We start from the raw sequence: 20275 nt of genomic DNA, 5'->3' as shown, positions 1-20275 counted from the left end.
ACCTACATCAGCACCTAGTACACGTCAGGCGTTCCTGAGCTTGTTGAATTTTCCCTGATCTCTAGCACCGGCATCTTGTTCCGGCCCATTGCTTTCAGCCAGAAACCTGTAAATCCCGATACCTTCCTGGAAACATTCCAAGTCTTCAGCTGGTGACTCTGAGTCATCAAGGGAGCTGCGCAGACCATCCCCCTCCATCCCTAAGGCAGAGGGACGGGGGGTGGGGGGGGTGGGGCGGGGGGGCCGCGGGGGCCAGGAACACCAGAGGTGTCTCTATCGGGGCCAGAGGACTCGGAGAATGGTGGCACTGCTCCACAGTCCCGCACAGACAGCGGCAGGTCCTTTCGACCCTCGGCCCTCCCCCAGGCCTCTCAGGGGGCCAGTCCCCAGCTTCCTGGGTCAAAGAGTTCCCAGGATGTGACAGGTCAAAGCTGGCCCCAGGCTTCTCCTGGAATTACCCCTGTCCTGGAAGGAGGGTGAGGTCATGTTCCTTTTCACTTGAACTGGGAATAAGGGGATTCAGCCTGGGGAGCTCGCGAGAATTGCGGGTATTCGGAGTTCCAGTTGCCAGGGGAGCTGGATACTGCCTTCGCAGGTGTCCCCGGGCCGGCTCCCCTGGCTGGTTGTTTTTCTCCCACAGTGCAGTGCCTCTGATGCATCAGCTTTGCTGGAAGGCTCTCTCCTCTCTCCCCTGCTGGAAGTCACTGTGTTGTGCTTGTTGGTGGAGGCTGGTCTGAGCATCGCACAGAGCTGTGAAGGCTCGCAAGCACCTTGCACGTCTCTCTCTCTCCAGCCCTGATTTCAGTCTGCTCTTCTGCTTTGCAGCTACTCGGCTATTGTCACATCCCTCTGCAGAATTTTGGCATCCCTTCCAGCACCAAGCGGGCACAGTGTGGGGCCCGGTAAACGTTCATTCCATTGCACTCTTGGGCTCCATGCACTTTCCCCAACAATGTTCCCCCAATCCTTTCACCTGAGTCTGCTGCCCGCTCCGCTGCAGGAAGACTACACCTCAGGGCTTGCCAAACCAGCCTCTGTGATTACAAGGTCAGGCTTCCGGAGCTCACATCTGACGAAAATCCCCTGAGGCTGATGACCTCACATGGCCAGTGGGACCCTGACCCTCCAACGCACCCTCGCTCCCATGACAGAAAGCCAAGCAGGGCCGATGGGGTCCTGGCCCCTCATCCCTCGCTCTGCTGGGTGCACACAGAACGTCTCAGTGCTTCCTCCCTCCAGAGGTGCCCCTGGTTTCCATTGTAACCTGCTCTATCAGTTGGCCCACCCAACTCACTTATCACTCACTTATCAGCTGAGTGTGAGTGAGTGTGTGTGCGCGTGCGCACGCCTGCCAGTGGGGGGCCACTCCCTGGCCCTGCACCCTTAGCTCCTACCCAGTGCCCACCCATCAGACGACTCCCCCAACCCGAGCCTCGTTAATTAAGACAGGGCCTCCCAGTCACAGCATGGCTGGGAAGTGTGTCACCCTGAGATAAAGGGCTCATGCCACTATTGTGGCCAGAGAAGTGCAGCCTGGCAGCCCAGCTGCCCCTCAAAGACCCCAGGGCTGAGGGCGTCCGAAGGTCCTCTGGCTCCGGACTCTCACAAACTAGGATGCTCAGAGTTCAGGCGGGCCTTCCCTCTTGCAGAAGGAAAGAAACACAACTGACACAGTTTGCTCAAGTGACGTATTTCAATATAATCTCTAAAACTCTATGAATTGAACAGATAAAATACCTCTGGGCTATTTTGTTACAAAATATTTGCCATTTGGATTAGTCGCTGGGTGCAGCCCCCTGCCTTTCCCTAGACGGGGTCCTCTCCAGTGGGGTGACGGGGCGTCTGCAGGGAGGAGGGTGCAGCGAGAAGGATGTACAGCCCAACACAGGGACAGACAGATGGTTATCAGGGAAGCCTAACGGGTACGAAGAGACACTCTGGCAGGCTATGGGGGAACAGGTGGGGGTGGGGTGGGGTTAAGGATTTCAGGGGTCAAGGGCGCAGGGCTGATAAAGGTGTGTGCCCTTGGACACAGGCGGGCGGGCAGGCAAGCTTCCAGGTCAAGCTGCCCGGGCAGGTCTGGAGGTGGGGCTTGCCCAGAAGTGGGTGGAAAAGCTAGTTTCATCTCCACTCCTAAGTCTGGAGCTGGAGCCAAATGGATAAAATTGAGAGAGGGGCTCAGGTCCCCCAAAGTAAGGCCTAGAGAGTTGACAGAGTGGGGCATGTTGGGGTAACTGGGCACATACCCAGGAGGCTGTGTCCGGCGGCTCGGCCGTCACACCACTGCCCCTCAGCCTCGGGAGGGCAGGGGACGGGGGGCCTGCGAGCATCTCCGGCTGGGCCTCTGCAGGGGCGGGAGGCTTGTCCCAGGTGTCTGGGGGCCAGGCCCTGGGGATGGGGCCAGGGTGGGTCCCAGCCTTAGCCCGTTGGCGGATCAGGGGAGGGAGGATGCAGACCCTGGGGACTCTTGATCCCTTAGCCGGGAGGAGGGCCGGCTGAACCTTGCCCCAGGCCACTGGGGATTAAAAGCCCCTCACAGCGCCGGCTTGGCCCCCTGTGCTGCTGAGCCGGGCTGGTCTGCTTCCTGGGCCAGGACTCCCAGTGCTGCCAGCGGGACCCAGGGGCCCAGCAAAGTGCCCGTGGTGGGGGGAGGTGAAGCCCCTATGATCTGAGCATCCGGCTCCTCAGACGTCAGGGATGGAGCAGGGGTGGGAGGGAGGGGCCGGAGTTGCTGTGCCGGTCGACAGGGAGGACAGCACTCTGTCACCTGGAAGCGGCACGCGAGCAGCTGGCATACCGGGCCTGCCAGCCAGGACTGTGCTCCTTCCTCACCAGCCCCTGGCACTCGTGGCCACCACGCCGCGCAGTGTTCGGCCCCCTCCAAACCCCTCTTCCTTCCTCACTCACGCCCCCCGATGCCTGCCCCTAACTTGCACCCTGTTTCCAGCCCCTCGCTCGGGATTCCCTCGCTCCCATCCCCACGGCCCCGCGCCTGCCGCCCTGCCATCGCCCTTTCGGGGTGGCCCCTGCCCCGGCCAAGGGCAGCAGGTGTGTCTGAATTCGTGTGCCCCCATCTGTCAGCTGCTCTGTTCTGAAAGGCTCTGACCGCACAGTCCCTGTTTCAGTAGAGACACAACAGAGGGGACAGGACAACAGGGTGAAAGCAGCTCGGCTGCGGAGCCACAGTGGAGGGGGCAGCAAATTGGTCACAAATTATGGAACCCAGGCTAACAAAGGCATGGCCAGAAATAAACTCGCCGGGTGACATCGTAGCGATGTTGGGTGACTACACACATACAAACAAAACTAGGTCATCTGAAAGCACTGAGGGTGGGAGAAGAATCGGGGTCTCCTAGCTGGCCCAGGGGGCTGCGGTGGGACAGCGGGGGAGGTCCGGGAGGAGCACATTCGCCTCAGACCCGGCCCGCGTTCACCCCCATCTCTGGGGATGCTTGGATAATGGGCTCCGGGTAGGAGGGGAGCTCAGCGGAGCACAGCCGTGGGCGGACGGCACAGGACCGACGAGTCCAGGCTGGCTTGGGACAGATGCTGCCTGAAAGGGCATGACTGGGGCCCCGGCACCTCGTTAGGTCTTTGAGAAGGGGCTGCCCAGGCTCTGTGGGCACCTAAGGGTTGACTCCCCAATGCTTCTTGGCCCTGAGGTCAGTGAGCCCCACTTTGCTCTCCTTTGCAATTTTGAGGGTGCAGGAACTCCTTCAGCGCCCCCTGCAGGAGGTGGCCCTGGTGCCTTCCTGGGAGAGGCTTGGAGGTGGGAGATTCGAAGGCTGAGGGGCACGTTTGGGACAGCAGCACAGGAAATGCAAGCGCCAGTGGAGCACCTGCTTCTCTCACCCACTTCTGCATCCAGGTCCCCCATGCGCCCCCGGAAGTCATGCAACAGGGAGCCCTGACTCGCTGGCTGCGTCTGTCCCTGGGCAGCCCGCTGCGCCTTCGCCCTGTTTCTGCTTCCACGGTGGAAGAAATTAACCTAGTTCTCACATGTGTTAATGTTTACGCACTGTGCACACTTTGTGTTGGCTGGGTATTATTTGGGGCTAGGGAATAAAACTCTAGAAAGGTTCATTTTGTAGATATATGACCTCCCGTTTCCATGGCCCTATGGAAGTGACCTAGAGAGAGCTGAGACCGGTCCCCCGCCCCTCATCCCTTTCTCAGAGCTTTCTTGGAGTCTGGGCAGCCCCGGCACGCCCTGGGAGTGGGGAGGATGTGGTCAGGATAGCCAACATCCTTTGGGGGACAGACCCGGAGCCTCCTGAGCCTGTCAGGCTTGGGAGGTGGGCAGGGGCAGCAGAGAAAGCCCCCTCCTCACACTCCCACTTCCCTGGTTCCTCCAGAGATCCAGCCACAGCCAACCCTCCTCCCCCCGGGGCAGAGCCCGGAGCCGAGCAGGGAGTCAGGCCGCCCGCCTGTGGTGCGTGGGTACTGGCCTCCAGTCCCTCCCTCCCAGCCTGGGGCCCAGGGCTCAACAGACTCTGGACCCAGAAGCCCAGTAGGACCTCGGTTCCTGTTCTTTCCAGTCTAAGGTCCACGTGGCAGAGGGTGGCAGGAGGGTGAGGAGGCTGTGTCTGGCTGTGCAGGGCCCAGGACAGTGTGGAGGTGTCTCCAGACTGAAGAAGAGGGTGGTCAACTGAGTAAGGCGAGCATCGTCAGGCGAGGCAAATGCAGGCGCTACGGACTGGGGCTCTCTTTCCAAAACAACAGTGATGGTGACCAGGGATGTAGAACGCCAGGGCTGGGGGCAGCGAAGGGGCAGCCGGGGCTCCTGGGTGCAGCCCAGGGGCCCTGGTGGCAGCCCCCCAGGACAGCACTGTGCGGGGGACGGTCTACACCAGGCTCCTGGAGCCACTGGAGTAGCGGCGCCGGTGCAGCAGGGAGCCTGGCGGGCAGTACTGGTGAGGGTGGTTGTAGGGGGGTGGGGGCGGGGGCAGGGGAGGCTGGTGGGTGACCTTGACTGGGGAGCCTGGGCAGCCCAGGGGCGTAGAACCGCAGGAGTCAGAGGAGGAAGAGGCGTAGCAGGAGAGAGCCTGGCTTAGCAGGGGCTCCATGCGGGCCAAGCAGGGCTTGTCCAGGACAATGACCTTGACAATTTGCTGACACTGCACCAGGGTCCCTGGGGGCGTGGGTGGTAGTGGCGGCAGCGGCGGCGGCGGCGGGGGCTGCTCTCCCAAGGGGCTAGGCTGCGGGTCTGGCAGCGGCACCGGAGCTCCCCTCTCGGCCCCCAGCCCGGAGTTGTGCTGGGACGTTTGAAGCCTGTTGTGAATTGACACCTAGTTTAGAAACAGCCAGAGAAGCATGAAATGTTACAAGACTAATTCCCAGCTACTAGGACTGGCTACCCTGAGCCTCCCGTCTCCCCTTCTGGGGCTCCCGTGCCCATGAGGGGCTCTCGCCCTCACCTCGCCCCACTCCCAGTCTCTCCACCAGAGGAAAACTGGCAGCTGACGGAGGCCCTGACTCTGGGTGCAGTCAAGAGACCGATGTGTTCTGCCTCCGACCATGAGTAGCCTCAGTTCTCGAGGCCGCAGCCTCCTCATCCATGGGATGGGCAGTTAGACCCAAGGCTCCCAGGTGCTGCAAAGCTCTGCCTTCTGACTTCAGGGACCTGGTGGGTGCCTTTGGGCCGTGGGTAAACTTCTCCCCACCTTTCTCTTTACCAGCATCTGAGCTTCAAAAGCAGGGGTAAAGGTCTTTGCCACCCCCCTGCGCCTTTCAGGGGTGAACTGAGGACAAAGAGAGGACATAGGGACAGGGTCGAGCATCACTGAGACTCTCCAGCCGCTCCTCCCTCTGGCTTTGTTTAAGGGGAAGCCTCATCATCACTGCTGACATCATGAAGGCACCCAAACCCCCGAATGCCTGGGGCCCCTGCGAGGTGGTCTGGACCTTCCCCACCCCCCCAAGACTCCCCCAGGCCACGACTGCACATTCAGGAGCAGCCCAGAGAGCAAAGGCCAGAGTCAGATCTCCAGCTGCCTCTGTAACCCAACCTGGGTCCTGGTTAAATCTATTCTGCTGCAGGAGGGGGTGCCCAGAAGGGACTCTAATCTTTATCTCCTCAGTGGGGAACACCTCTTGCTCCAGGCACGGAGGTCACTGTGAGCCAGCTTGGCTTCCTCTTGCTGGCAGGGGGAGGGGGAGGGGGAGGAAATGGGCGGAAGGGAGGCCAGAGGATTCCGGAAGGAGTGGGTTTAATTCCTCACCCCCTCAGTGTCCAGATGCCACGCCCCCCTCCAACACCTGAGCCCTTTGGGGGTGGCCAGGGCCCTCCTCTCTGAGGATGCTTCCTGCTGTCCTTGTTACCAGCGCCCAGGACAGGCTTCTCAGAGCACAGAGAAGATCCGGGCTGCAGGGAGGGGACCTTATCCCGAGCCCCCACCAGGATGGCCTAGCTCCGAACTATCTCAGAGCCCTAAACCAGCAGATCTTAACCCCATTTCTCAGCAAAAGGTGCAATCGCGGGGACTCCTTCCTGGCTCTGTACACCCAGTGGACTGCTCCCCAGGCCCCTGTTCTTTGTCCTTCAGTAGTCACAAGCCCTCTCCCTGCCCCGCCCTCCCGCTCAGCAGGTGGCAGTCTTTGTTCTTCATTCTCAAACTCCAGCCTGGCAGCACTTTTCAGGCCTGAGATTCCCCCGAGCTAACAAGGGGCCCCTGAGCCCCGCACCGCCCTGCCAAGACACGGTGCAGGCAGAGAGTGCGGCGGGGCCGCCCTCCTCCTGGGGAGCCCTCTGTGGTCCTCACTTGGGCAGACTGGCTGTTTTCCCCACCTGCTTGTATTCTAACTTCTTCCCCAGGAGAAAAGTGGCCAAAGGGTGGGGCGGTGGGGGGACAAGCTGTGTCCCCCCTCCGTACTGCCCCTCCCCAGGCAAATGCCTAGCTGCCCCAGTCCAGACTCACTGGGCCCCCTTCCTCTTCCTCCCCCATGTCCTCACTCTGCACGTCCTCTTCACCTCTCACTTCCTGATTCCACCTTCACCGTCTCACCTCCCTCCTCCCCACCCCAACCTGATCCCTTATCTTTAACAGTAAGTGACAAGCAGGAAATGACACCAAACCATTCTCTCATTCTGACCCCCTTCTCACCTCCCTGCTGATGAAAGGAAAGAGAGAGAGAGAGAGAGAGAGAGAGAGAGGAGAGAGACTGAGGATGGAACATGAGTAGCGGGTCAGAATAGCTCGAAGATGGAGAAGCACCTGCCAGAGGGGCTCTGCCAGGCAACGGGGAAATGACAGACAGGGCAGAGGACAGGAGAGCTCAGGGCCCAGCTGAGGGGCGGGGCAGCGAGGCCGCCCCTGTGCAGGGGAGCGGACGCTGGCAGGGCCCGGGGCTGGCTGCGGGGGCGGGGAGGGCAGCCTTGCAGATAGTCACATGGCCCCTGGGCAGGGCGGGAGAGAGAACGGGCCTTCAGGTTGCTCGTCCCCGCTGCGTAGGTCGGGCTAAGGCGCGGGCAGGGCTGGTAACTTCGAGTGTTTATCTGCAAGGCTAGAGGATGGGCAGCTGCAGGAGGATGGGGAGAGGAAGGGCGGGGGATGGAATACCCACCCTGGGGGCTTGTCAGCTGCTGGGGCAGGAAGCTCCTCCGAGTAAAGGTGCCTCCTCCAGACACAGGTGTGTGGGGGGTGGGGGGCGGTGGGGAAGGAGAAGAAACTGGGCTCCCCTGGAGTATCCTGGGGCTTCCCTGAGCTGAGGCTGGAGGGTGGCCGGGCGCTTCCCTCAGACCTCTACCTGGGGGCTTCTCCAGCTTGGGGTGCCGTTTGGGAAGGACGTGTCTGTGTGAGCAGCTAGTGGTCCCCGGAGGCTTGGCAGAAAAGGAGTGACGGGGCTCGCTGGGGCCTGAGGGGAGCCAGTGCAGGACAGGGGCCCAGAAAGACCTGCAGGGGCAACTGCGTGCGTCAGTCTTCAGAAAGATTGCCTCTCCCCCAGGAAACCCCTAAAACGACCCCAGCCCTACTCTGCCTCCTTTTCTGCCGCACACCTCCCTAGCCCATGGCCAGCTTTCCCGATGGATCAGCTGTTCCAGAGAGAAGCTCCACCCTCCCAGCTGCCCCCACTCTCAAGTCTCCAACTTCTCCAAGAAGCATCCAGGAGGGCAGGGCCCACCCTGGAAGGGGTGACTCTCTGGAGGGGGTCTGGGCTCCCTCGCGGAGGATGGGAGGGCTCGGGGGAGGGGAATAGTAGGCCCTCTGATACAGCAAGTATCAGGGGATCTGCGAGCAGTGTGCTGGGGATGTGGGCCTGGGGCGTGTGGGAGGGAACGCCGTGGAGGGCTTCATCTGCATGGCGCTGGTCCAGGAGGGGACCGTGGAGGGCTATCGGCTGGGGCAGGCCAGGCTGGGGCATGGGAGAAAGTGCTGCAGCTTAATTGGGCGCTGGGACAGTGGCATTACCCATGCTAGCAGTAACTTTTAATTGTATCTCTTGAAATTGGTAAAATGGTGAGTCGGGCTGGGGAGGCATTGATTAATACCTGAGAAGAGAAACAAGAGACGGTGAGAAGAAGGACAAGCGGGGCACAGAATCACTCACCTGGGCAACCAGGCCTCCACTTACCTCCACCGTGCTCTCCGAAGGCCTCTCACCCAGCGCGGCTTCCCTTTTGGCTTTGAATGCAAAGAGCACAGGGCTCACTTTCCACCCTCCCAGTACAAATCCCTGCCCCGCTCTTAACCCCGCAGACGGCGCGTGCCTGCAACTAGAGGGCATGGTTGCTAAGACTGGGGGCCACGCCACTCCTGACAGAGGTGGCCAGGTCAGTGGACTGGCAACTGGAGCCCAGTCCTTCCACTTAATAGCTGTGTGACATGGGCAAGATGCTACACCTCTCTGCGCCTCCGCAGACCAAAAGGTCTCTGGCATGCCTTCTAATGTGGGCATTGTTAAGCCTAATTTACCCGCAGTCAAAGCTTTCCCAGCATGACTTTGCAAGTTGGTAATGAGCTGGCATTGGTTCTTGGCTCCTAGAAACACAAGGAGCTTCTACGGGCATTTGTGGGCACCATGTTAATCTCCTTCCTTCACATACAGGCTCCCTGAGGGAGGGGCCATGTTCCTTTTTTGTTCTATTCCTGCTGCTCAGCCCAGGGCTGGGTCCAGCGAGGTGAGGCCCCGCACAGCACTCACCCCAGGGCCTGGCTCTGCAGAGCCCATAATGGCTCTGTAATTGCTACAAGTGTGTTCTGACTGGCCTGGCTCAGTGCCAGGACCCTTCCCCGCCAGACACCGCCCCCCCCCTGCCCCGCCGCCATCCCCCGCCCCGCCCCCCATCACCCCCCCCCCCCCCCGCCCCAGCGATAGCCCGATGACTTTTTCTGACTCAGTCACCTCCCTCGGCCATCCACCCGCACCCCTTCCGCCCAGCAGGCATTCCAGGGCTCCTCTGCTGGAGCCTCTCATTTCTCACAACCCCTGGGGAGGGGGAGGCTGCCGGTCCCCACGCTAGTCCTTTCTGTAGCCCCAGAGGAGTCGGGCCAGCATTTCGGGTCAGGAGACACTCCACGAGGAGGCCCCCCAACAACAGCCCTGGAGACACAGCCCGGCCGGGGCAGGGCTGCAGCTGAAAAGAAGCAGGCTGCGGTGCGCAGCGTGCCGTTGTCTGTCAGGGAATGAATCACCGCTAAGACTCAGCTCGGGGGTTTAAACGGCTGTGAAAACAGGCAGCGACCCAAGTGCTGTGACCTAAAGGAAATAAAGGGGTCGGCGGAAGAGCAGGAGGGGAGGAGAATCACAAATGCCTGATGGCAGGTCAAACTCGGGACAGAAGGCGCCATCACAGCGAGAATCTCCACGCAGCTCAAAGAGCCGAGTCCTGCTTAGAAAATGACTCCGCCGCCCAGCTGGCGTTGCCCCGCCCTGTGGTGCGGTGACAGCCGGCATCCTGGCCATCACTGAGGCTTGTGGAGTTTCTCAGCTCCAGCGGATGTCTTGCCAGGCCCCTGGCTGTCCAGTGCTTAGCACGGGGCACACGGCAGGCGTTCGATGTTTGTTATATGTAAAATAAGTTCCTGAAATAACTAGTGAGCACATAGTTCTGGGTAGTTTGCCAGGGGCTTATGGGTATGGGATTTAATTCTCATGTCACCTCCCCTTTGAATTCTTTTTCATGTGGGTGAAGGTGGAAGCCAGTCTCCCTTGCTCCCTGTAGGGTGGGGAAAGGGAGGGCAAAGCATAGGAAGATAGAAGGTGTCCGTGGGAGGAAGGAAGCAGGCCCAGGGGACGTGGCCAAAGGGGGCACAAAGCCCGAAGCTGGGTCCATTCGTCCGGCAGCGCCCCCCCCCCCCGCCCCCCGTGCATCGGCAGTCTTCAGAGTGCGGGCCGGGCGGGGGTTATGAGGGCAGAAGGCATCTCCCTGGGGACAGGGTTATCAGGACTCCTGGCCTGACTCCCCCAGGGAGGACGGTGATGGAGCACAGGGCCCCGGGCCCCAGTGCGTCTCTCGCTTTCCTCCTCGCTCCCTCTGCTAAGGCCCCATGAGGTTAAGCCGGGAGCTCCTCAGCAGGAAGAATGGCCATGGAAACGAGCACGTCCCTCACCCAAATCTCCCAGGAACCCAAACCCAGGGGTACTAAGTGGCCTCCCTGCCACTGGATCCCAGCCATCCAGGCCTTGGGGGCTGCAACTCCAGAGCAGAGCCAAGGCTCACCTGTAGGCGATCCCTGCTTCAGCTGTGGGTCCGCCTGGGCTCCTCCAGACTTGAAGGAGAGGGTCTTTGCTCCCTGCTGCTTCTCCAGCTCCCCTAGAGAATGGACAGGCTCATGAACAGAGAGAAACCCTAACCTCAACCACACAGAGGTGAAGAAGAAAACGAGGAGACAGAGCAGGAAGACGACGAATCCCTAATACATGCTACAAAACATGGGTCTCAGAGTCTGGTGCCCTATTTCACGGCCAATTAAATACCCTCTGCAGCCTCTGTTTCTTCATTTGTATACAGGGATGACAAGAAGAGGAAGGTGGGCTGTGTGGGTTTGAATCCTGGTTCTGATACTTCCTAGCTGTGTCGCTTTAGGCAAGTTATGGAACTTCTCCATGCCTCACTTGAGGGACAGTGGTGCCCACTTCAAAGTGTCCTTACGGGGACTGACGTGAGGAAATACATTAAGGCACTGAGGAGGCTTGTGGCAAGTGCTCAATAAATATTAGCTTTTATTACAGAGTGTGCGAATCACTTGGCGCAGCAGACCTTGGCAGTGGCTGGTGCCGCCTAACCTGCTCGCAGTGCTTCCTGTGGCCCGGAGCCCCCTGCCTGCTGCGCTTGCACAGGGCGCGGAGCCCTCCCCGGGAGGGGACTCCTGTGCCCGAGGGCCTGTCGGTGCTGCAGACCCGCGTGGCTGAGGCATCTGTCTTGGTACTCAATTTCAGTGTTGCTCTCTAGACTGTAAACCTGTCCCTCCGTGTTCTCCGGGGGCTGCGAGAGAACTGCCAGTTACCGTCCTTGGAGATTTGACAGTCATTATTAAATCACTCCTTCAGCTTCTCTTTTCCAGGAGACATAACTCAAGTTCCTTTTATTAAAGCTGTTCCCCTGGGTCCCATTTTCTGCCTTGCTGGTTGTCTATAGTCCAGGAACACCACACTGCAACCCCCCAAACCAAAGCCATTTGTCCTGGTTGCCTGAATCACAGCACAGCATCAATCAATACGAAATACTTTTACTGAACTGAGATTTTTTTCCTCTCCCTGCAGAGGGGCTTTCTCGGCTTTAGAGAAATGAGCAAGGAGTCCAAGGAAGCTGGGTGCAAATATTGTTTTGTCACTGACCTGTGAATTTGGACTGCCTCCTTATGTTCTGTTAGATTCAGTTTCCTTATCTATAAGATGAGACGACTACTACTCACCTCATGGAAAGTGGTGGCTAGAATTAAATAATGCAATATGTTCAGCATTCAGCTCAGGTCTAGGCATGAAATCAGTGCTCAGTAAGGAGAAGCTGTTGTTGATTTTCATTTTCTCCTTTCTGCTTGCCTCCCTGCCCAGCCCTGCTTCTTCCCCCAGTTGCTCCTTCCCTTCTCCCCATCCGAAGAATAAGAGCCAGATGTGAGCCTCTCTCTTTACTCCCTTGCCCTCTAGACAGCAGGAGAGGATATTCACCTCTTGACTCTTGACATACACATTCTGGTGATATCTGCTCGTTTGTACTCTGGGGAGATAGATGGTGTGCTGCTCCCAGGCTGACGCGAAAAAGGTGCTTTTTCCAGCAATGCTGGTGCCCGCGGACCCATGTGGCTCCCCAGGGCTGTGTGGAGCCACCTGCGACATTTGGACAATGAGAGAAGTGAAGCTATTTCAGGGTGTGTCCTTGAAAGAGTTCAAGATCAACAGCAGAGGCTGCATCTCTGAGCATTCAACCCAGACCTCCTGAAGAGAGTCTGTTTGTCACACTGGCGAGCTCGAGCCTGCCAACAGCGCGCAGGGAGGGGATTGACAGGTTCCTCTCCACCCAAGCAGTTACGGAAGTTATATAGTTGGCAGAGTCTTTTGTTTGTTTTAACTTGATTTAGTTTTGGTTGGTTGGTTGTTTTAGAAACTATCAACAAAACCTCTTCTTGCCCTCCCAGAGTGGGAAATACCGGCAGACCCTCAAAGTCAGACTTAAATGCAAATTCCAGTTCCTCTGCTTTTGGTAGGCATGACCTTGGACACACCTCTCAACCTCTCTGAGTCTTATCTGGCAAATGGGGACCAGGCACGCGCTGTGCAGCATCACCATGAGGATGAACAGAATATGAACAAACTGCCTAGCACGTGGTAGGTGATCCAAAACACTGATTAAAAAGCAGCACTCTGCAATACAGCTCCCTGCTCAAAACCCCCCGCTGCCTTTCCTGTGCCTGAGGCAGAACTGAAGTCTAGTTTTATTTATTTATTTGTTTACTTACTTACTTAATCTTTATTTTTCATACAGGGTGCCATTGCAGGTACCCTCAGGGAACGCACTGCTGTGTTCAGATATGCAGAACAGAGCAAAAGCATGTTAGCATGCTGCCTCACTGTACACGGAAAACTGGGGAACATCTTCAGATACTAAGACTAGGAAAGAAATGTGTTAATGTCATTTGTTGAAATGTGTATGAATCACCCAGCAATGTTATTACAGGCTGTCTTCACCTGAAAGGAGAAAGGCAGTCTCTCTGCAGCCCTGGACAATCCTCAAATGCAGGTCTAGTGAAGGTACAAACAAGCAAGGATGAGACACTGTGTTCCATTCTGAAGGGAGACTGATTTGGCACCGGGCTCAGTGTATTTTAAAGAGCTAATATAGCCATCTTAATAGTTTAAGATTGAGTTTCCCTCACCACATAAGCTGGCAATTGGCAAAATTGAGGATTTCTGAAACATTAGCTGAATAAGCCCAGGGTTAAAAAAAAAACCAGAACACTGTCCATTGAACAAAATAGCTACTTCATAACTTCTGCCCAGCTCTCCTCTGTTGTCCTACAAAAACTCCTCATGTGATGAATTTTAGTAAAACCCCCTAGCAACTGTAACAGACCTAGCTCTAGATACTAAGTATCAGAAAAAAGTGCCTGTGAAGTGTGTGTGTCCAGGGAAAAATGGCAGCGTTGCTACTGGAGGTGTCACGTTTCCTCTTGATGTTGTCAAAGGAATCTGTTCCCATGTAGTCAGCCGGGCCTTGTTCCCACCTCTCCCTCCGTTCTTCTGAGGATACAAAAGGCTGTGCCGTAGCCAGGGGCTCCCCAAGGGGCAGATGTGATATGGCTCCTGAGACATCGCGTGTAGGTATGACTGGGTATCTTTGACGAGGCCGAACTGTTGGAGCAGAGGTAGCACATTGGTGGTGAAGATGTCCCATCACAGGCTGAGGAACTCTGGGTGAGTCATGGTGGCATCATGGGACTCACTGTTGACACTTTTTGTTTTAGCATCGTAAGTGTAATTCCATGGTTTGATTCGTCCCAGAAAATGCACAGCTTTGGCATTTACACCAAACGCTTTAAATGTTGGGAGGTAGGAGTATATAGAAATGCTGCTTAGGTTATAAATAAATGGCAGGTGCTTTTCTGATATCTGTTGTTGCTCAGCTGCTAAAACACATGTTCACTAAACCCTGGTCCTCACCATCAAAACTGCCTTGCTCAGGGGCCATGCGCCACAGCCGACTGCATGTTGCCACTGAGGCTGATAAACAAAGACCCCGGAATTGAAGCGGTCAGGCCCCCCTGGGTCTGGAGCCGCTGATGAGTCTTCTCTCTTGAAAAGGTCATCAATATTTGCTAGAACCAGAGTATCTGCATCCATGAATACACATTCTGAATACTGTGTAAGTGGCCAGCAGGGGAGTTTCGTTAACGTGACACCCAACCCAGGCCTCTTCATTAAGGTTAGATGAGCAGAATCGCCACTGTCCAAAACCTCTCTGCCTTGATGACTTCACCACGGCTGTCTCGAAAACTTTTCTCATGGAGCCTGAGGCCCGTGGGCACCACCAGCCTCCTGGTGGTCCTGTGCTGTGTCAGAGCTGAGCCCAGGGCCAGGGCTCCTTTGGCGGAGGAATCATTCGCGGTCACTGCCACAAAGGCCTGGCCTGCCAGGGTGCTGCCGGCGGGCAGTGGCTGCTGCAGCCGCAGGCTGGTGGCGGGGAGAAGCCGGGCGCTGGGCGGACGGACGGAGCGCGGCCGGCGAGTAGGCGTGGCCTAGTTTTATTTTCTGTTTTACTTTCTGAGTCCATTCTTATTTCATTGTCTTAAGGGGTACCTGAAACCACAGCAGTGCTTAAATAGTAAAAGCTTGCAAATGAGCATAGGCTGCAGATCATCGCTGCTGTTTTCTTAAGCCGGAAAGCAACCAGGAAGCCACCCAGGTATATGAAGAGACCCATGTTTTCTAAAATGCCTGAACCGGAATAATCAAGAATCACGGCTTTGTTTAGGAACAGAAAGACCAAGATGTGGGACAGTCAGAACACCAGGCTGGGCTCTTCTGAAAGACAATGTCATGAAGAATTAAGTCAGTGGACTGTTTCAGATGAAAAGAGATGGAAGAAACAAAACAACCAGATGTAGTATGTGAACCTGGACTGGATCCAGGGGAAGGGGCTGGACAGGGAGTTTGATGGGAGAGAAGCTGGGCCCTGGACTCTGGTCTGCATTCCTGTCTTGGTCGGCCCGCTCGGCGTCCTGGTCCAGCGCAGCGGAGTCCTCTCCGCTCACAGGCCCCCGCCCGAGCGGGCTCTAACCTACCGCACTGTAATTATGAAGAAACAGAAGAGCAGTGCACCCACGTGGGGCCACGATGGTGACGGCAGGAGGGTCCTTGGCTCACCCCATGCTCACTCCTGCGTGGGGGAGAAAGTCAGAGCCATGTCTGTCTACCAGCTGACTCTCTCCCTCGCTGACTAGGAGCTGGCCCGCCCTCCCTGCCAACCGCGCAGAAAGCCTGGGATGCACGGCGTCCTTACACTCTATCCGGATCTGCTCCAGCTCCGTCACCTCGGCAATGGACTCCTTCAGGTCCTCCACAAACTTCTGCATCTCGTCCGAGCCCAGGGCACAGAAATGCAGCACCTGCCTCTTCTCAGAACCCGAGACTGGGGTCACCAGGGTGATGCCATGAGAGTAATCTGGAAACCAGACCCCAGGCCCATGGTCGTGAGCGGCAGCAGATGAGGCAGGAGCCAGTCCAGGGTGCTCGCCCCCTCTGCCCTCCCTACAGCCCTCAACTTCCCCCAGCCATCCTCTGCCGCATCTCCGGCCCCGCCGAGACTCACACTCATTCTCAAAGAGGTGGAACTGCATGCCCAGCAGGCCGACCGACTTGCAGAAAGTGTACGTGGAGGAGCTCTTCTTCTTTGGGCAAAGTTTGAGAATCTGTCCAGGAGAGGGAGACAGAGATGCACTGGCGGGTGTTCACATGCGTGTGGCTGCATGAACTCCCAGGGACGATCCTGAACACACAGGCAAACACACCCAAAGATACCTGCACACACATGCACACTTGTATACTTAAGATATGTTCACACACGTGCATATACATCTATTGAATACATCTATAAACACATATACAATCAACACCCACTGTATCAAAATATGTTTGTTTTTCTCCACAAAACCCTCCAGTGGCTATTCCCATGGCTCTTAGGAGAAGCCAGTCCACACTTCCTGCGCCACCGGATCTGGCCCCTGCCGTACTCTGGCTTCTGCTCAAGCCACACTCTCTTCCTTTCTGTAGCTTGAACAGGGCAGGCTGAACAATGCCACTGCAGACCTTTGCTCACGTTATTCCCTTCCCGTGACTCTCCCTGAAGCGTTTTGCATACCTGGGCTACTCTCATTACTTAGGTCTTAGATGAAATGCTACCTCCTTACAGATTCTTTTCTTGACATACTATCTAAACAAACAAACAAACAAAGTCCACCTAAACACCAGTCGCTCTCTATCCTGTTACCCTGTTTCTCTGTCTTCACAGCACCTTCCTCCCAATTTGATACCATCTTCTCTGTTTTCTTACTTATTTTTTATTTCCCTTCTCTGCTAAAATGAAAGCTCTGTAAGCCAGTTGCTCCATACACGCATATTTCTTGAGTAGCTTCCTTGAGACGGGCTCTGGGGATACAGGAGAGTGGGGCACAGGGAGAGCCCTGCCCTCGGGGGGCTCCTGCTTCAGTGGCGGAAGACAGGCATAAAGAAAACAAACACTCAAACAAACAAAAAACAAAGTAGAGGAATGGATACATAAGGCAACTCAGAAACTGAAAAGTGTTCTGAGGAAAATGAAAGGGTAAGGATTAGACAGGCTCCCTGACTGGCAGGTTCCCGTGCGAGGTGGCCATGGAGGCGCCTGTGTGAGGAGGCGGTGTTTGAACTGAGACCTGAATGAAGGCAGGGCAGTGGTAGGGAAAAGTTGCGGGGCGGGGGGGAGGTCGGATGAGAGGGAGAGCTTTTCAAGCAGCAGGAGCAGCAAGAACAAAGGCCTGAGATGGAATGAGCCGGGCCCATGGGAAGCAGGCTGCGGGGCAAGGTGCCAGGGCAGCCCGGGAAGCAGCGAGGGCACGAGGTCGGAGGCCCTGGAGGCAGCAGGCAGGGAGGCAGGAAGTTCTCCTGCACAGGGAGCAGGGTGAGGCCTGAAGCCCGGCAGACTGGCCTGATCTGCACCCGGAAGGATCACTCCTGGCTCTGTGGCAGGTGGACCTTCGCATGGGATCATTAGATTTGGGATAATTTTAGAAGTAGTGTCAATATGACTCATGACTAGAGAAGACATGGGGAACGAAGGAAAGACAGAAATCAAATCCTGTTCCCACTGTTTCCCAGCACTTACAATGCCTGGCACACAGCACACACTCATTAAACATGTGTGGATGGATACCTGTCTTCAAAGACCAAAGAATGAGTACCATACAGACGTGGGCGCGCACGGACACATGTGTGAGAGCACGCACACACACACCGCAGCATCTCTCCAGGCCCAGGGACAGCGCCTGCCCCGCTTAGGTCCGGAGACCAGCACTACATGCTCTGGCAGCGAGACACGAAGCGCATCCCTGTGCCCTGTCGGCTCCAGGCTTCCCATGGAGAGAAGGAGGATCCGGAATCTAATTCGTTTTCACCATGACTGTGGAAATGACTTAACCTCTGTATGCCTCGGTTTCATAACTTGCCCCTATCTGCCCCAGCTACCTTACACTCCATGGATGCGAAAATGCCACCGATAAGGTCAATCAGCCTCTAAGCACACAGCATTCTGTGGCAGTCTGGGAGGGCCCCTCCCGCCTCCCTTTGTCAAGGCCGAGCAGGGCAGCAGGTGCCCTGGGCCAGTCTGCTCACCACCAGCAAGTCGTTGAAGAGGAACACCTCCCTCTGATGCGCAGCCTGCTTCTGCAGCTTGTTCACATCCGTCACCTCAAAGAGCCGGCTGCAGCAGACCAGGCGGCGATGGGGCACTGACAGCACCTGGGGAGAGGCCCGCGCTCAGCAGGAGACGCCAGAGCTCCGGGGCCTCCCCGCCCCACCGCACCCGTGTCCCAGGAGAGCCGACGGAGGCCTGGGGCTTTGTCACAGGGCCTGAACTTGACCCTAAACCTCCTCTCCCCTCACTGGGTCTCTTTCCCCCTCATCATGTTTCTCAGGGAGCAAGGCCGGGCCTCATGATGCTGGAGTAAATGAGGAGGTAAAGTGGATAAGCACTTTCACACTGTTCACATCCAGTCGCTGTCACCCCGTTTCCCACCAAGGCCTTCCTGAGGCGGCGGCCTGCGGGATGGCAGCCCACCCCTCTCCCACTGCACACCTGAATGCCCGTGTGCAAGAGGGAGGGACCACAGGGGCACCTTGAATCTGCTCCCGGGTGTAAAATGGCCTGCTCCAGTGCTGTCTGCAAACCAAGGAGATGCGAAAACCTCAGTGACGTAGGCTCTGAGCCCTGGCTGGGTGGCTCAGTTGGTTGGAGCATCATCCCATACACCAAAAAGTTGCAGGTTCAATCCCTGGTCAGGGTACATACCTGTATTGCAGATTTGTTCCCTATTCGGGGCATGTACAGGAGGCAACCAATTGATGTTCCTTTCTCTCTCTCTCTCTCTCTCTCTCTCTCTCTCTCTCTCTCTCTCTCAATATATCCTTGGGTGAGGATTTAAATATATATATATATATGGACTCGGGGCAGAAAAGGGCCATTGTTGTGCAGGCTGGACAGAAGAGCCAGTGTACAGCCCCAGACGACGTCCCCAAAGTGCCCCCCAGCAGTCCAGGGAGGGGGAACTGGAGATGGACCCCAGAACCCACTTCACACCCTCTGTATGTGTGGCATAAAGAGCCTCTGCTGGCATGTAAGCAAAGTAGTAAACTACAGAGAATGCTCAACTTAAAAATCACTGCAAACTCGCAACATACAGCCTGAGACACAGGTCACAACTAAGGGCTGCCCCGATGATTCGAGACACTGCAGTCAAAATCATACATGAGCCTGTTTTCTGTGTTCTATCCAGCAGGAACAGCCAGGACTGCCCGGTATCCACCCCATCCTACACCTCCCCGGCTGGCCATCCAGATGCTTCAGCCGGAGAGCCCTGGGCAGTCCTGCCCAACACCTCACCTCAGCCTCTCCTGCTGCAGCAGCTGGGAGCAGGAGGTGATGAGGAAATGAGACAAGGGAAAGGAGAGGGTGCAGCGCATGACACAGTAGGGATTCAGTAATTACTAAGTGCATAAGTAATAGAAAAGTGTTTTTGAAAGGCAAGGAGGAAAATGGGAGGAAGTGTCAGGAAGAAAGAAATGAAAGGAGGTGGGAGAAGGGGGTGCTTAGCAGACAAAGGAGAGGACGTGACCCCCACAGGGGGCGTACTGGTCTGCAGCGGGCACTTACTGTCTTCATGCCCACGATGGACTTCTCCACTTTGGTGACATATGTGACGTGGTCCTCGTTGGACTTGAGCTCCTTCTGCTGTATCCTTTCATAGATGCCTACCACCAACTCCCGGGGGATGTCAGCGCCATCATCCACACCTGGATTGTGAGAAGCGGGGCAGGAAGGTGGAGGAGAGAGGTGTCAGAGATCTGGAGCCAGAAGGGGGATGTCCCCTCCCAGATAGATGCTCCTAAAGGGTGGCCTTCATTTTGCCCTGTCCCTTTTCCAAAGCCTTCAATGGTTGGCTCCCCATATCCATTCGACTAAGGATAAACTCCTTAGCCAGGCATCGCTATTATATGGCCCCAACCCACAATTCCAGCCTCATTTCCTGCTGTTCCAGAACCTCCACTCCCACCTCCAGGCCTCCGTTGTCATTTCCAAATACAGCGTCGCCGGCCCTGCTGTGTGCCTTTGCCTCTGCCGTCCTCTTGTCCTCCATGCATTGGTCTAACCTCCCCTCCCCCACCTCACCAGGAAAGCATCTTTAAGACTAATGCTCTGTCTTGTTTTCTTTTGAATTTTCACCCCCTCTCAGGCTTTCCCTTCCCTTCCAATACGGAGCACAGTGTTCAATGATTAGTTGCTGAGTGGGTGACAAGATTCTTCCCTCACTGGGAATGCGGCGGGAGTTGGACATTGATTGAAGAGGCGCCCCCCGCCCCCACCACTGTGGCAATGCAGGTAAGGAGACCCTCTACCCATCTCCTACTTCATAGTAATGGTATAACTCTGGTAACAAATATTATTAGCAGGAAATACAGCAACAGGGTACATTGACTGGGTAGCTTGGTTGGTTAGAGCATCATCCTGATACGCCAAGGTTGCAGGTTCAGTCTCTGGTCAGGGCACATACAAGAACCAACAAACGAATGCCGAAATAAGCAGAACAAC

The 20275-nt window shown here is 56.6% G+C and overlaps 1 protein-coding gene and 1 pseudogene across 2 annotated transcripts in view; both read right to left on the bottom strand.

Annotated features, from left to right (window-relative positions):
* Nucleotides 1-4844: 4844 nt before the first annotated feature.
* The window catches only part of IQSEC3 (IQ motif and Sec7 domain ArfGEF 3), a 106989-nt gene continuing 91558 nt past the window's right edge, over nt 4845-20275 (bottom strand). Inside the window, exons 8-14 of one of the 2 annotated variants that reach the window (XM_054577161.1) lie at nt 19340-19479; nt 17803-17928; nt 15746-15845; nt 15437-15598; nt 10661-10753; nt 8572-8621; nt 4845-5288 (exon numbers count right to left, since the gene is read on the bottom strand). In XM_054577161.1, the coding sequence (XP_054433136.1) occupies nt 4845-5288; nt 8572-8621; nt 10661-10753; nt 15437-15598; nt 15746-15845; nt 17803-17928; nt 19340-19479 (1115 nt within the window). Of the gene's footprint in view, nt 5289-8372; nt 8489-8571; nt 8622-10660; nt 10754-15436; nt 15599-15745; nt 15846-17802; nt 17929-19339; nt 19480-20275 lie in introns of those variants that run through there. The other variant, XM_054577160.1, reaches the window with a different exon arrangement.
* LOC129073443 (glycogenin-1-like) lies at nt 13093-15305 on the bottom strand (annotated as a pseudogene).

This window comes from Pteronotus mesoamericanus, unplaced genomic scaffold, assembly GCF_021234165.1.
Source record: "Pteronotus mesoamericanus isolate MK-2021 breed Mesoamerican mustached bat unplaced genomic scaffold, CSHL_Meso_final contig_41, whole genome shotgun sequence".
In the NCBI taxonomy this organism is placed as follows: domain Eukaryota; kingdom Metazoa; phylum Chordata; class Mammalia; order Chiroptera; family Mormoopidae; genus Pteronotus; species Pteronotus mesoamericanus.
The sequence above is the reverse complement of the archived record's forward strand: the minus strand, read 5'-3'. Positions and strand labels throughout refer to the sequence as shown.